The 14917-nt window shown below is 38.4% G+C and overlaps 1 protein-coding gene across 4 annotated transcripts; it reads left to right on the top strand.

The window, feature by feature from the left end:
* The first annotated feature begins 720 nt into the window (after positions 1-720).
* Positions 721-4954, top strand: LOC109242924. Of its 4 annotated transcripts, none has more exons than XM_019409805.1 (2): positions 721-876; positions 1515-4954. In XM_019409805.1, the coding sequence occupies exon 2, from the start codon at positions 3418-3420 to the stop codon at positions 4504-4506; it is 1089 nt and encodes a 362-aa protein (XP_019265350.1). In that variant the 5' UTR covers positions 721-876; positions 1515-3417; the 3' UTR covers positions 4507-4954. The 4 variants fall into 4 exon arrangements, with proteins under 4 accessions (XP_019265350.1, XP_019265351.1, XP_019265348.1 ...); XM_019409806.1 differs by having other exon boundaries at positions 721-918; positions 3418-4954; XM_019409803.1 differs by having other exon boundaries at positions 721-918.
* The last annotated feature ends 9963 nt before the right edge of the window (positions 4955-14917 follow it).

Here is a 14917-nt window from a genome sequence, read left to right as displayed (position 1 = left end):
GTCGGAGAGGAGAATTTAAAAGCAAGGTACCGGTTGAAGAAGGCAGCATTGAAGGAGCAGGTGTTACAAAGAATCATAGCATTTACTCTCAACCGTTATGGAGCTATCAAGAGGGGGTTTTATTCACCTTAAAGAGGAGCTTGATTTGGAGATCTAGTCTCCCCTAGTTTAGCTATTAATAGAGAAATCTGTACCCCTTGAAGAACACGAAACACTTGTATGAAAAAGGCTAATACTACTCTCTTATTCTGCAAAACTTTATTTTGCAAATATTTAATTCTCAGTAGTGTTCTTATTTACGGAGAAGTTCAATTCAAAGCCCAGGTTTTTCTTTTCCTCAATTATTTTTATTTTACTCGCTTTTGCTCTTCGTTATTTTATTTTTGCGGATCAATTTAATCCACATGTCTATAAAATACACTACAAATTCAATTGTACCATTTTATGGGTTGCTTAACCAAATATTGTATTTGTAATATTGGCATAAATATGTTCAAATAATTTGACCCAAACATAAATTACTATCCTCTTGAGCATTCGAAATACTCCAATCAGAGCACTTTGAAGTTTGGACAACGTACACACCGGCAATAGCTTACATGCAAAGAGAGTTTGTACCTTTTGTCTCAGTAAATTTCCGTTTTCATGACCCTTATCATTTTCTGCTTATTATTATATTTTCCAGATATTTATGCTCTTTTAAGAAAAAGATTTTTCATTTTTTTCTGTCACCGTATATAGAGCGGTTGGGTATCAACTGCTACTTTTTCTTTATATCTTCAACCTTCTTTCACTGGACGCCTCTCATAATTTTCAGATAAAAGTTTGTATTTTTTCATTAATTATTGAATTGAAGCAAAATCAACAATCAATCTCGTAAGGACAAATGCTGGACCTATTCCAATTTCATCTTGGATTGTAATTTCGTGCACCCTTTAATTTCCCAATTACTTATATTTTGGGGATTTTATTTTTCCTGCCCTAATTTGATCTTTGTGATCCTATATGGTATACCCTTGTGATTATTTGCAGATCTACGTGTATCTGCTTCTTTGTAATGATCGCTATACCTATAAAGTCACAATCTTTTTGATCTAATGGTATTTTGACTTTTCAGGACTATGATATTGTTGAATTGTAATATTTGGGTGTCTCTTTGTTAATTTATTCATCTTCAATTAACAATAATATCATCTGGTTGGAGTTGGATTTCCTCTAGAGTGTGTTTCTATTGGTCTTTTGGTTAAAAATTTACATAATTATGTTCTATTTGCAAAATTAATGGATCAACGTGGAATATGTAATCTTAATTTGCTAAATATTGCTACAAAATTAGATCTTTGGGGAGAAATTATTAACGTGGTATATTTTATTTGTCATTTTTGGGGTTCTAGATGGTGGTTTTTGTTTCAAATTCGACTAAATTACCTCCCTTATTCCTAATTTTCACTTCTCAATTATCTATTAATTTGAACCGTGCACATTACTATCATCTCTTTCATACTTAACTGCAGGTTTTAGGACTCATCGCTGATTGTGGCTAAGATATAGACTAGTACTGCTTTGTATTCAACACTTATTGCTTCCAGATGTCTAGGACTTTACAACGTTGAAAATAAATACGGCTCGTGAAGCTTTGCCATTAATTGCATTCTAGAGTGGAATAAGGATTTTATAGTAATTCAATCAAGTAATACCGACCAAAGTTGCAAGTTTCAGAAGAACCAGTGTAGAGAAGAGACTTGGTGTATTTCTTGGTGAGTACACTTGCCAGAAGTCGTAGATGTGGGTAATGTTTGTTTATTATGTGTTCAACTGCCTCATGATAAATTCTTTTATATCTTACTTGAATGTTATTTATGGATGTCAATTTGGAGACATCAGTTTCTGGTATATCTATCCCTTCATTTGCTAGCACACATGCATATCAGTGCACACTCCTATATTTGTTTAGGTTCTTGTCCCGATGCAAAATTGTAAATTTTCTGAGAGGTTACTGGTTTGTGGGAAATGGCATGAAAACATAATCATGTAGGAAGCCGAAATGATTATGCATTTTATTTTCCAAGCAAGAAAAGAAAAAAAGGAGATGGGAAAACGTTAGTCCTATAGAATAGATGGCAGAGCTGATTGCTAAGATAGACAATAATGCACTACATATATATTTCGGCATGCATGAGAGAACTTTCCGTATTGGCTAGTGTCCTTCAAACACTGGAGAGCGAATCAAGTAGTTTTTCGTGTAAATCGTACTACCCACTAGTACATTTGACTTGCATAGATTGGTCGATGATCTTATACTCTAACTCAGTTGAGATATTGTGGATGTACTAGCTTTGTTTCTGTTGCAGGTTCAAAAAGTTTAAGACATTGGTTATGTTTATCATATCGTGGCTTCCTTTTCTTACCTTCAATTTATAGAATATTACTGCCAAAGATGCTAAGTTCTCATACTAAAGAACAGCATACCGACTCTATAGGTCATGTATTTTCCAGAACTTGGTTTGGAGACTGCAAATCTATAAGACATGTGGTACTGGACCTATAGGTCTTGTATTTTCCAGAACTTTGTTTGTTATCTAGATGTAGTTGTTAGAAGGAGTGGTTAAGTTAGTGAGTGCTCGCAGGTTTGGAACTCCAAAATGTATCAGAGGAAACATAAAAGAGGTTGTTGGTAGCTGGCCTGGGATCATGAATTGTCTGCGAGTTCTTAACATATATAAGGATTCATGTACCCTGCTATTGTTTTATTCTCTTCAGTGGATGTGTTGTGATAGCGAGTGTGTAATATAACTATTGTCTGGATTATTAATATGGAAGAGAATGTCTGTCAATAGGTGGGTAGGGGTATTTCTCTCAGCTGCGAACTTGTATAAAGATTCTTTCTTTGGGGCCTTTTCACCTTTCGTTAGCTACTTTAAACAATTTCCAGCAGTGTTTTTTCTTTAGTCTGACTACGCAATCCACCTCTAATTATAGACAGCAAAGGCCCCTAGTCAAAGTATAATAACATGGGGGTTCAAGGGTGAAAATCCAGTGAGAAAAGGAGCGACTCCCTTGCCTAAGCAAAGCTACTACTAGCAGCCCCTTTACTAGTAAGGGAAAGCATAGCGCATAAGAACCTCGGATAGTGCAAGTCCACTCTCCTAGCACCACCGGAAGAATAATGTAGAGTAAGAAAGCATGCAGCTTTATAAATCCTTTATGTTTGCTTCGCCTCGAAGTAAACTTGTTTGTTATTCATAAGTTCATTAGTTTGCACAATCTCGTTCATGATTTTTGTATAACATGAGGAGTCGGGGTATTTAAAACGGTTTGCTTTCTGTCTGTCATGTTACAAAATGTCCTGTTTCATTATTGCTGTTGCATTAATCTGGTGGTTCCATTGTTTTTAGTAACAATTTATAGTGTACGTAGATGGCTAGTAGGAAACGAAGCATCTCAAATGATGTAGATATGCATGTCCTTTACAAGGAATTGGATGAAGCTTCATGCCCTGTATGCATGGATCATCCACACAATGCTGTTCTTCTCCTTTGTAGCTCTCATGATAAGGGATGCCGGTCATACATTTGTGATACAAGTTATAGGCATTCAAATTGCCTGGATCGTTTCAAAAAACTCAGAGCCGAAAATAGGGACAGTCCTCCTATTATGACACAGGGAAACCTGGACATTGCTGTTGAGAACCCCGATGAGCAGTTGAGAAATTTAAGCAATCGTTCTGTTGTTCATGGAAATAGTAACAGAGATAATCACATGGTGATGCATGAAGGTACTGTACAAACTTCAGGTGCTGTTACTGTACGTGGAAGTAGTCATGAAACAGCGAGTGCTGACGACTCATCTGACTCAAAATTGAAATTGAAGTGTCCTATGTGCCGTGGAGATGTATTAGGCTGGAAAGTAGTGGAAGAAGCCAGAAAGTATCTGAATTTGAAGCATAGAAGTTGCTCTCGTGAGTCATGCTCATTCGTCGGTAACTACAGAGAATTGCGCCAGCATGCTAGGAGAGTTCACCCGACAGCACGCCCTGCTGATATTGACCCTTCCAGACAGCGAGCTTGGAGACGGCTTGAAAACCAAAGAGAGTATGATGACATTGTCAGTGCTGTTCGCTCTGCCATGCCTGGTGCCGTCGTGCTTGGAGATTATGTGATTGAGAATGGAGACAGGCTATCCGGTGAAAGGGAACGAGGTGCAGGTGGAAACAGCAGGTGGTTGAGTACCTTCTTCTTGTTTCAGATGATTGGTTCAATGGACCCAATATCTGAAGCAAGAGGTGGCAGGTCAAGAGCTTTGTCAAGGCACCGTCGGTCCACTGGACCTTTATCTAGGCGCCGCTATCTTTGGGGTGAAAACCTGCTAGGTCTACAAGATGATGACGAAGACGAAGAAGATGAGCGTGATCTTAACATATTGAGTGACACGAGTGGTGACATACCTACAAATCCAAGAAGGCGTAGGCGGTTGATGCGGTCGAGGTCAGATGAAGATCAGCAATAAGATCCTACAACCTCTGCTCATGGGATTGAACTAATGAATCGTACAGGAAGTACCATTTTCTGTTGACACTGGATCAATTAGAATTTTCTTGTGGTCCACTTTGCTACAGCAAGACATAGTTCAATTTAGAGACTTGTTATGCACGAGCTTCGGAGTCTGGAGAAGAAATTATCCATATGCCCGTCTTTGTGTGTTTGCCTGAATGTGGGGGTTTTTTTTTTTTTGGTTTAGGGTGGGAGTGGGGGGTTTATGTATAATAATTTGAAGGTGAAAACAGGTTGCTGCAGCCGGTTTCCCTGTGATTGTGGGTCGTAGCATCAGAAATGTAAATTTCCATTTGGTCTTTGAATTCCCTAACTCTGAAACATTGTTCAACTTGTATTCCAGCCTATTGTATTCTAATCACTTTCCTATCCATAAAATCAGTCGTAATTATCATTTGCCTTGATTGAGAAGATAAAGCACAGTACTTGGTGAAGTTGCAACTGCGTGTTATACTGTGTTTTATTAGTCGAGCATCCCTTACTCTAGTTCATAAAATTGGCAACTCTTTTTCTTTAACCTTTAGCTTTATTATTGGATTGGTTATTCAGTAGGGAAAAGGGTCAAATATACCCCTTTACTTTTAGATAGTGTTTACATTTAATTTCCGTTATACTATCGGGCCAAATTTATCCCTACAATTATATTATCGGGCTAAATTTACCCCTACAATCAGCAAACTTAAAAAATTATCCCTCATCCCATCAGGTGATCCAGAATCTCCTAAATTATTTTAATTAAGTTACTGATTTCTTCTTCTTGGTCCACTATTTTTAAAATAATTGGCTTTTACCTGCTTTCTGAATTGGAAAAAAAAAATAAGAGAAAAAAGATTAAATAATACAACAGTTAATAAACAAAGTATAGTAAATTGAAAAATCTAAATAAGGTAGTTTGTCCAAAGTCTAAAAGTATTTACAACATCCCAATTTTAATGAATTCATTGCGCACCAATTGTACGGAGACTTTGCAAGTATTAGTGATTAAAGTTGAAGTTCGTCAGAGACTTTATATTGTGGAATTCAACTTTACTTTATTCAAATGCCTATACATTGTGTATTCTTAATTAAGTTAGTTGATCGAACTCTATATTAACAAGACAATGACAAAATATATTTGAATATACATGTACATACATGATGATCAGCTGCACATAATACACAATAAATAGACCCACTGAATTCTACGGTGTGTATATGGTTGAAAAATAAAAAAAATGGTAAACCAACTCCAAATATTACAAGAAGAGAAGTTGGTGCATTGGTAATTAAAATATTTATGAATAATTTGTATAGTGTAGTAACTTTAGCATTCACATCAATAGTAATTTCTTAAAATAGTGGAGCAAGAAGAACAACAAGTGATTTAAATAAAAGGAATTTGGGAGATCTTGGATTACGTAACAGATCAAGGGGTAATTTTTAAATGTTTGCTGATGATAGGGGTAAATTTGGCCAGATACTCAGATAGTATAACGGTAAGGTTAAATTTGGCCAGATAACATAGCGGATGTTAAATGTAGACAATATTCGAAAGTAGAGGGGGGGTATACGGGGATGTCACTCACCGAATAGGGGCGGGGTGGTCGAAATTGAGGCTTGCATCAGGAGTCTTGTGTGACAAGAAAGTGCCACAGAAACTCAAGGGGAAGTTTTATAGAGCTGTAGTTAGACCTGCCATGTTGTATGAGGCTGAATGCTAGCCGGTAAAGAACTCCCATGTCCAGAGAATGAAGGTTGCGGAGATGAGGATGCTCAGGTGGATGTGCGGGCTCACCAGGTTAGATAAGATTAGGAATGAAGTTATTCGGGAGAAGGTGGGGGTGGCCCCAGTAGATGAGAAGATGCGGGAAGCGAGGCTCAGGTGGTTCGGGCATGTGCGGAGGAGAAGCCCCGATGCCCCGGTGAGGAGTTGGGAGCGGCTGGCAGTGGTTGGCGCGAGTCGAGGCAGAGGGAGGCCCAAGAGGTATTGGGGAGAGGTGATTAGGCAAGACATGGCTAGAATGCGGATTTCCGAGGACATGGCCCTTGATAGGAAAGTCTGGAGGTCTAGTATCAGGGTTGTAGGATAGGGGCTTCTAGAATTTTTCTTACTTCTGTTCCGGGGCTTGGGGGGGGGGGGGGGGGTTGGTAGGGCTCTCCATAGATGATCTGTGTATTGTATTGTGCCCCCTTATGGTAGTTACTGGTCGATATTATTGCATGCCATTTTATTTATGGTTTATGTTTAAATAATTATTTATGTGATTTCTGTTGGAGTTACTAATGCTCTTTTATTTTTGTTTTTGTTTTCCTTTTCCTTTTCCTGAGCCGAGGGTCAATTGGAAACAGCCTCTCTGCCCTTTCGGGTATGGGTAAGGCCTGTGTACGTATTACCCTTCCCAGACCCCACCTTGTGGGACTATACTGGGTAGTTGTTGTTGTTGTTGTTGTTCCCTATTCAGTAATAATGGTTAGTATAGGTGCAAGCAAAACCACCATGGTGGACCATTTAAGGACTAAGGTTACGCATGACAACATGGTACCAATGGGTACTCCTTGCTGTGTCAAATTGTTTTGACCAAACCGATTAAATATTTGATGTTTAAGAGAAATAAATCATTTATTACGTTTTCTTACTCTAACGGTTCCAGGAAGTATCAAAGGTGTAGCGGTGTCATGAGTCCAAACTTGTGTGGGAAAAAAATAGGTGCATAATTAATTAAAAATTGAAAATATGAAAAAATTATATTCGATAAAAGTCGAAACAATGGAGAGGCATCTGTTATTGAGGCTCCGTTTAGTTCCATGAATCATTTAGATTTTAGTATGAGCATTTGCTTTACTTTTTTTTCCTAAACTAAGTTTATTGTTCTTAATAGGTAGAGGTGGCAAAATGGTTAAAAAAAATAGTTATCCATCCATATTATCCATCAAAAAATGGGTTGGATAATGAACCATTTAAAAACGGGTCTAATATGGATAAGAACCATATTATCCACTTAGAAAATGATTAACCAAATGGATAACTAATGTGTTTAACTTTTACATTAGTAAAGCCTCAAATTGGAGTTCCCCAAGTTTGAAAGACAAAAAATTCTCTCATAGGTGATCATATTTAAGAGGCCATGGATAATATGGATACCCATATTATCCGCCGGATAAACCTATTTTTTATTCGTCTCAAATACGGGTCGGGTCGGATAATTTATCTGTTTTTTAAATTATCCGTTTTAACCTGCTCATATCCGACCCAACCCTCCCGTGTGCCACCCCTATTAATAGGTCTAAATTATCAAACCTTTTCTCCATTTCATTTCAGTTTTATCAGATGTCCCAGAAGGGACCTTGAGATCATTAAGATGTTCACCTTTAAAGACTTATGTGGTGATGATATTTCTAGTCTATCTATTACAACCACATAACTATCGCCAATATTCTTTAATGCACTATCACCTCTACTAACCGCCTCTATGTCAGCCACAAACAGGGGAATATTTATGTTATATGAAGTGGTATTACGTGATACCGTTTCGTCGAAAAGTTCTACTATATGGTAAATGAATAATAGGTCAAAAACGTGTAAATAATTAAAAAGTGACACCACTTGATAGTAGATACTTCTCGATTTACTGGCCAAGCACCTTACGAAGCTTTTGTAGGTCTAGTATTGTAACGATCCGGCCGGTCGTTACAATGTATTTTAGCCCTGATCGCCTAATTTATGCTTCCTCTATGTTATATTGTGGTTACGTGACTTGCCAGGGTGCTTGGTTTCGGGTTTGGGAGAGTATCAGAGTGAAAATAGGACACATAGTCCCTAAGTTGGAGGTTTAATCCATAGGAGTTGACCATAGAAGATGACTCTGGAATGGAGTTTTGACGGTTTCTATAGCTCCGTATGGTGATTTTGGTCTTAGGAGCGTGTCCGGATGTCGATTTGGAGGTCCGTAGGTTGTCTCGCGTGATTTGGCCAAAATTGAAAAATTTGGAGGAATTTGAAAAGTATGACCGGGAGTGGACTTTATTGATATGGGGGTTAGATTCTGATTCCGGGAGTTAGAATGGGTCCGTAATATTATTTATGACTTGTGTTCAAAATTTGAGGTCAATCGGAGTTTTTTTGGTATGGATCGGCGTTGGTTTCGGAATTTGGATGTTCATAGTTCATAGGCTTGAATTTGCGCTGCGATTCATAGAATTTGTGTTGTTTGATGTGATTTGACGCTTCGAGCATATTCGTATGATGTATTAGGACTTGTTGGTATGCTTAGTTGAGGTCCCGGGGGCCTGGGGTGTAATTCGGACCATGTCCGGCACTTTTCAGATCATTTAGGAACAACTGAAGTACTGGTTTTTCTCGGGTCTGGTTTCCTAATTTCCTTCTATGTGATCACGAGGTTTGGTCTGCGATTTCAAAGGGATATTTGTGGACTGTTGGTTTTTACTCTTCGCATTCATAGAGAGAGGGATGCGATCGCAGAAGGTTGGTTCCCAGTGAACCGCGAACGCATGTCGAAAGTCCCGTTCGGGTAGAGGAATTTGCGGGACAGCAGGTCCACGCACTTTGTTCATTGCGATCGCGTGTAGGGAACCGCGATCGTGTAGCTTGATGAGACTGTGCTTCGCGTTCGCATGGAAAATCTTGCGTTCGTGTATAAGGTTTTGAGCTGATGGAATTTTTGTTCTTCGCGATCGCGAAGGAAATTCCGCGATCGCGATGTCTAAATCACTGGGCAGCAGACTTAAGTCCAAAATCAAGGCTTTTTATTTCATAATTCACAATTTGGACTTAGAGAGCTCGGTTTAAGGCGAAATTTTGAGGGATTTTCAGAGAGATCGTTGGGGGTAAGGATTCCTAACTCGATTTTGGTTAAATAACACTTATCTATCATTGTTTTATCTTGTAATTAAGGATTGGAGTTGAAAAAATTGGGGAAAAGTGATAGAACTTCTTAGGCTAAATTTTTGGGTATTGAAAGGCGAAATGAGGTCGGGTTTGAATTCTTGTATGGTTAGACTCGATATCGAATGAGTGTTCGATTTTTGTAATTTTGGTCGGGTTCCGAGACGCGGGCCCGGGGTAACTTTTTGGGTCAATTTTTCAATTCTTTGCAAAAATCATAATTTCATTGTTTGAATTAGTTTCCTATAGTTATATTTATAGTATGAAATTGTTTTGGATAGATTCGAGCCGTTCGGAGTTGGAAAATCAAGGGAAAGACCTTCTAGTGGATTGATTTAGCGTAGTTTGAGGTAAGTGGCTTGCCTAACTTTGCCTGGGGGAACTTCCCCTTAGGATTGGTGTTACTTGTGATAATGGTGATGTGTAAGAGCCGTGTATGCAAGGTGAAGAGTGTGTACACGGGCTAAATGTGAAAAATTACCAGTTTTTAGCTATGTAAATTCCTTTCATGCCTTAAGTGAGTTACTTTAACATGTTGTAGTCTTCATTTTTAGTATAATTTCACATGTCTACTTGTCTTATCTCTTACTTGCTAATTTCTCTACATGTTTAGTTGAAATTATTGTTTCTTTTATTCTGTATTTATCATTTAAATGTGGAATATCTTGTTGTTAAAGTTGGTATTGAGTTGCAAAGGTTGTGATTTCTATTGAGACTTTACGTACAATGTGGCTGAGCTGTTAGCTCCTTTTTGTGAATTCTGTTATTGTCTAGTCTCTCTGGCAAATTATGATACTGGACACTTGATGTGCGATTTGTGATACGTTGTGATATTGATACGCATATGGTGGTATAAGGTCTGGGTATTGAAACGCATGCAATGAGATAAGGTGGGTTTGGGCTTGATACGCGTGGCTAGTAAGGGAACTACTAGAATCCATGTGGTGTGATAAGGTGAGCTAAAACGCGGGATGTTTTTCGGAAAAAATAATTTTCAAAACTAAATGTAAAGGCTCCCGTGATGATATAAAGAAAGATTGTGATTTATTTATGATTTGAGACTACGAGGCGGTACCTCGGTAGTGACTCTTGTCGACATTTTCCCATTCTTTTGTACTTGCCTTTGATCGTTGTTCCTCAGTACATTATTAATTGTCTTCCTCTGTGTTGCCCTATTCGCTTAGCTCTGTATAGCAGCAAATCTTGTTGTGCTACTCGCTGTTTCAATTTCATTACTGTCTATATTTCACTGCCCACTTTTGTTTAATCTTTTATTTATTTCCAGTAGGGCCCTGACTTGACCTCGTCACTACTCTACCGAGGTTAAGCTTGGCACTTGCTGGGTACCGTTGTGGTGTACTCATGCTACTCTTTTGCACATATTTTTGTGCAGATCCAGGTGCTTCTTACCAACCCAGGCACTAGTTGGGATTCTACTGCGGAAACTTCAAGGTATACCTGCCGGCATCCACAGGCCCCGCAGGCCTCGGAGTCCTCCTCTCTCTAGATCTCTTATTTCGTTATCCTTATTATATAGTCATGATGTATTGGATTATACAGTATTCATACTTAGAGCTTGTGACTTTTATTTCACCGGATCTCGGGATTTATATATACGTTGAGCTGTAGAGGTTTCCCTTTCTATATATGTTGCTGAGCTAATGAGATTTTAGATTAATGTTTCATCTGCTTCTGCATGCTTGTTAGGCTTACCTAGTGTTAGAGACAAGATGTCGTCACGACGTCCTACGGAGGAAAATTGGGGTCGTGACAAGTGTTTGAGTCCTTGCTGGTTCGATATTTTGGCAAATTTTGGAGCCTTTTTTGTTTGGAAATGGAGGTTGTACAGAATTGAACTCCTAAATTCCTCCAAACAAAAATTCTTTTAACCAAAGGAGCCAAAGCTCATTGCAATTGATTAGGTAGACTATATATTATATTATATTATATTATTTTTTTCCTTTATTAAATGTGACACCGCTTGTAAAAGTTCTGCGTAGGGCAGTGGCCACAAACATACAACTGATGGTAGGCTAGAAACCCGTGTTTTAGCCGTAGTTTACACTCTAATTACTGTATTTTACATGTGTTTGAGCTTAAATGATGGTGATTTGCACTTATTAGGAGTTTTACGCCTTGCAGGAAATGGTTCCGAGTTAAAAAGATAAATTCGTGCTAAATCGAATAATTTGGAGCTTTGAAGTCTGATTAAAAGCACAAGAAATTAAACCGGGTTCGCATCCGGGGCTTGTGGACAGGCGTTGCATATGAAAGTTGAAATAAGGCGCAAGGGCTAGAACAAATGTACTAATGCGACGCATTAAGCGAAGCAGAGTGCGACACATTAGTACAAATGTTCGTCAGAAATTTCAAAAGTTCAGAGACTTGGAGGTTTTTTTGGTCTAACAAGAAAATTTACTAATGCGACGTAGGGTGTGTAGCGGAGTGCGACGTATTAGTACAGATGTTTGTCAGACAAGCTGAGTTCAGAGAGTTTGCAACTAAGTAAATTACACTAATGTGACGCAGGGCGTGTAGCACTGTGTGACGCATGAAGTGTGAAACGTTTCTAGGTTTTCCCACTTCAGCTCATAGAGGGTAGTTTGGTCCGGGCACATTCCGACTTGGTATAAATACATTGAAAAACACGTTTTAACGGACTTTTGACCTACGAAATATTTGAGAAGCGACTAAGGCAAGAAGACACAAGAATTCATCAAGATTTCAACCAACAATCAGTACAATGTGGGAGTTTGTATGGAATCATTAGCATTGATGTTGTCTATATTTTTAAACCTTATTAAGATGACTTTTTCCATTAATATGGAGTAGGGGTGGCAAAATGGTTCAAAGAAAACAGTTAACCACCCATATTATCCACTAAAAAAAGGGTTGGATAATGAACTTTTTAAAAACGGGTCAAATATGGATAAGAACCATATTATCCATTTATAAAATGGATAACCAATGAGTAACCAATGGATAACCAATGGGTCTAACTTTTACATTTGTAAAGCCTCAAATTGGGGGTTCCTCAAGTTAGGGAGACTAAGAATTCACCCAAAAGTGATCATATACAAGAAGTCATGGATAATATGGGTAACCCATATTATCCGCCGGTTAAACCATTTTTTATCCTTATTAAATATGGGTCGGGTCGGATAATTGATCCGTTTTTTCATTACCCGTTTTCGACCCGAACCATATCCGACTCGCCCGTTTGCCACTCCTAATATGGAGTAATTTTTCTTAGGATGTTGACATATATGGTGTATTGAGATTCGATTCTTGACAATTGTTTGGATTAATTGATGGAGTTTTAACTCGTATTGTGAAGTTATTTATTATTTTGCTTAATCAAAAGAGGAGCTTTATATTAAATTTCTTTACATCTTATGCTCTAGTATAAATTCGTGATTCAACTAGGTAATCGAAAGAGTCTCTTGAATTGTTAATCAAACTAGAAAATAGGAAAATATTCGTGAGAAGTTACCCCTTAGACCATAACCATACTGTTAAATTCATGAGAATCAACAGTATTATAGAGTGAACTAACTCAAGAATTAAATCCCGAGTCAATTGTCTTGCACCTGTCTAGTCAATTACCCGTATTTCTCTCGTTGATATCTCTTTGTTGCTCAACTGTTGTCTTTCGTGATCAATTATTAATTACTTAATTTTTAGTAGTTAATCGGAGTGTATAATAATTAAATCAAGTATTAATTTTTCTGGATAGTAATTAACTAAAGATTATTTGAACACTATTTAAATCCAATCCTTATGAAGACGATGATTTAGCTATACTATCTTTGACTAGCGAGCAATAACTTTTTGTTGTGTTTTGCGCTCGTCAAATTTTGGCATCGTTGCCGGGGATTGGGAATCAATAGTGTTTAAAATAGTTTTTAGTACTAATTCAGGAACCAATTTTACTTCATTGTATTCATGTTTTCTCACTTGTGGGCAGGATACAGGTTTAACTTCTCTGGTGTATGACTCGATCTTCTTCAAAGGAAGTGACACCCTACGAACTAGAGTTGGAGAAACACCTGCTACAACTGAGAAAAGAAAGAGGACTCACAGAAAAATTCTTGGGTCAGGCTTCGACTCAAGATAAAATGACAAACAACCAGATGAGTAGACTTACCTGCAGTAAAGGCAACACAACATAGAGAACAAGCTGCACGGATAGCAGCTGAAGAAGCCCTTAGAGCTGCTGATGAGACTATCGAAGATGGTACGGGTCAAAGATTTAATCTAAATCGACCTCTGGTTGAAGACCAGTTTGAAAATGTGGCACCCAGGCTTGAGAGATCACTGGGTGACTATGCCAGACCAGTCTACAATCATGGGTTATCATGTGTCAGACCTCCACCCATAGCATCAAACAACTTCGAGTTGAATCAAAGTTTGCTTCAAGCCATCCAAAACAACTGTGTCTTCAGAGGGAAGGTGAATGAAGATCTCAACACTCACTTGATGGACTTTGAGGAAATCATTAACACCTTCCAGTATAATAGAGTATCAAAAGATTCAATCTACTTAAGGGCATTCCCCTTTTCAGTGAAGGATAACGTGAAGCATTGGCTTCTTAGCTTACCAACGTGGCCGATCAGGACATGGGAAGATATGACGAAAAAGTTTCTTGACAAATAATTCTCAGCTACAAAAACAGGGAAATTCAGAAGGGAAATCCATAATTTTTGCCAAAAGGACACTGAAACGATTTTCGAAACTTGGGAAAGATTCAAGGAGATAGTTAGAAAGTGTCAGCATAATGGAATTGAATTGTGGATGCAACTCCAGGATTTTTGGGATGGATTGACACCTTCCTCACGACAAACTCTGAGTACTGCATGTGGAGGTCCATTAATGAAGAAAACTCCGGATGAGGTTGTCCCAATCCTTGATGAATTATCTGAGGATGCTAACCAGTGGCCTGCTGAGAGTAATGACAGAAGAAAAGCTATTGGGATTCATCGGGGGGACTCTAACACATAAGTGCAAAACCATCTAGAAACCATGGCCAAATAGATAAGAAAGTTGACCTTAGCCAAGGTACTAAGTGATCCGCAAGTAGCATGTGAATTTTGTGGAATGGGACACCCACACATGAATGTCAAGCTTTAGCTGAGGAAGTTAACGCTGTGGAAAATTGTAATAGAGGAAACTACCAAGGTGGGAACAACTGTAATGATATGCGGCAAAGACATCTAGGTTTATCTTGGAGTTCACTTAGTGGGAGTTTGAACTCGTGGCAGCAAAATAATCCTAGACCCCAGAGTCAAGGACCACTAGGTTTTCAGATTTAGCTGAGGCAGCAGTACCAGCAATACCAGCCACAACAGTCAAATCAGTCTAGTATGGAAGATCTCATGAAGGTGTTCATCAACAAATCAGAAGAAAATTTTGAGACTCTAGGCACAACCATCCGTGAACAGGTCAAAGCCATCCAAAATTTAGAAAGACAAATGGGACAGATTGC

Source organism: Nicotiana attenuata, unplaced genomic scaffold, assembly GCF_001879085.1.
Source record: "Nicotiana attenuata strain UT unplaced genomic scaffold, NIATTr2, whole genome shotgun sequence".
NCBI lineage: Eukaryota > Viridiplantae > Streptophyta > Magnoliopsida > Solanales > Solanaceae > Nicotiana > Nicotiana attenuata.
This window is presented reverse-complemented; position numbering and strand designations above follow the sequence as displayed.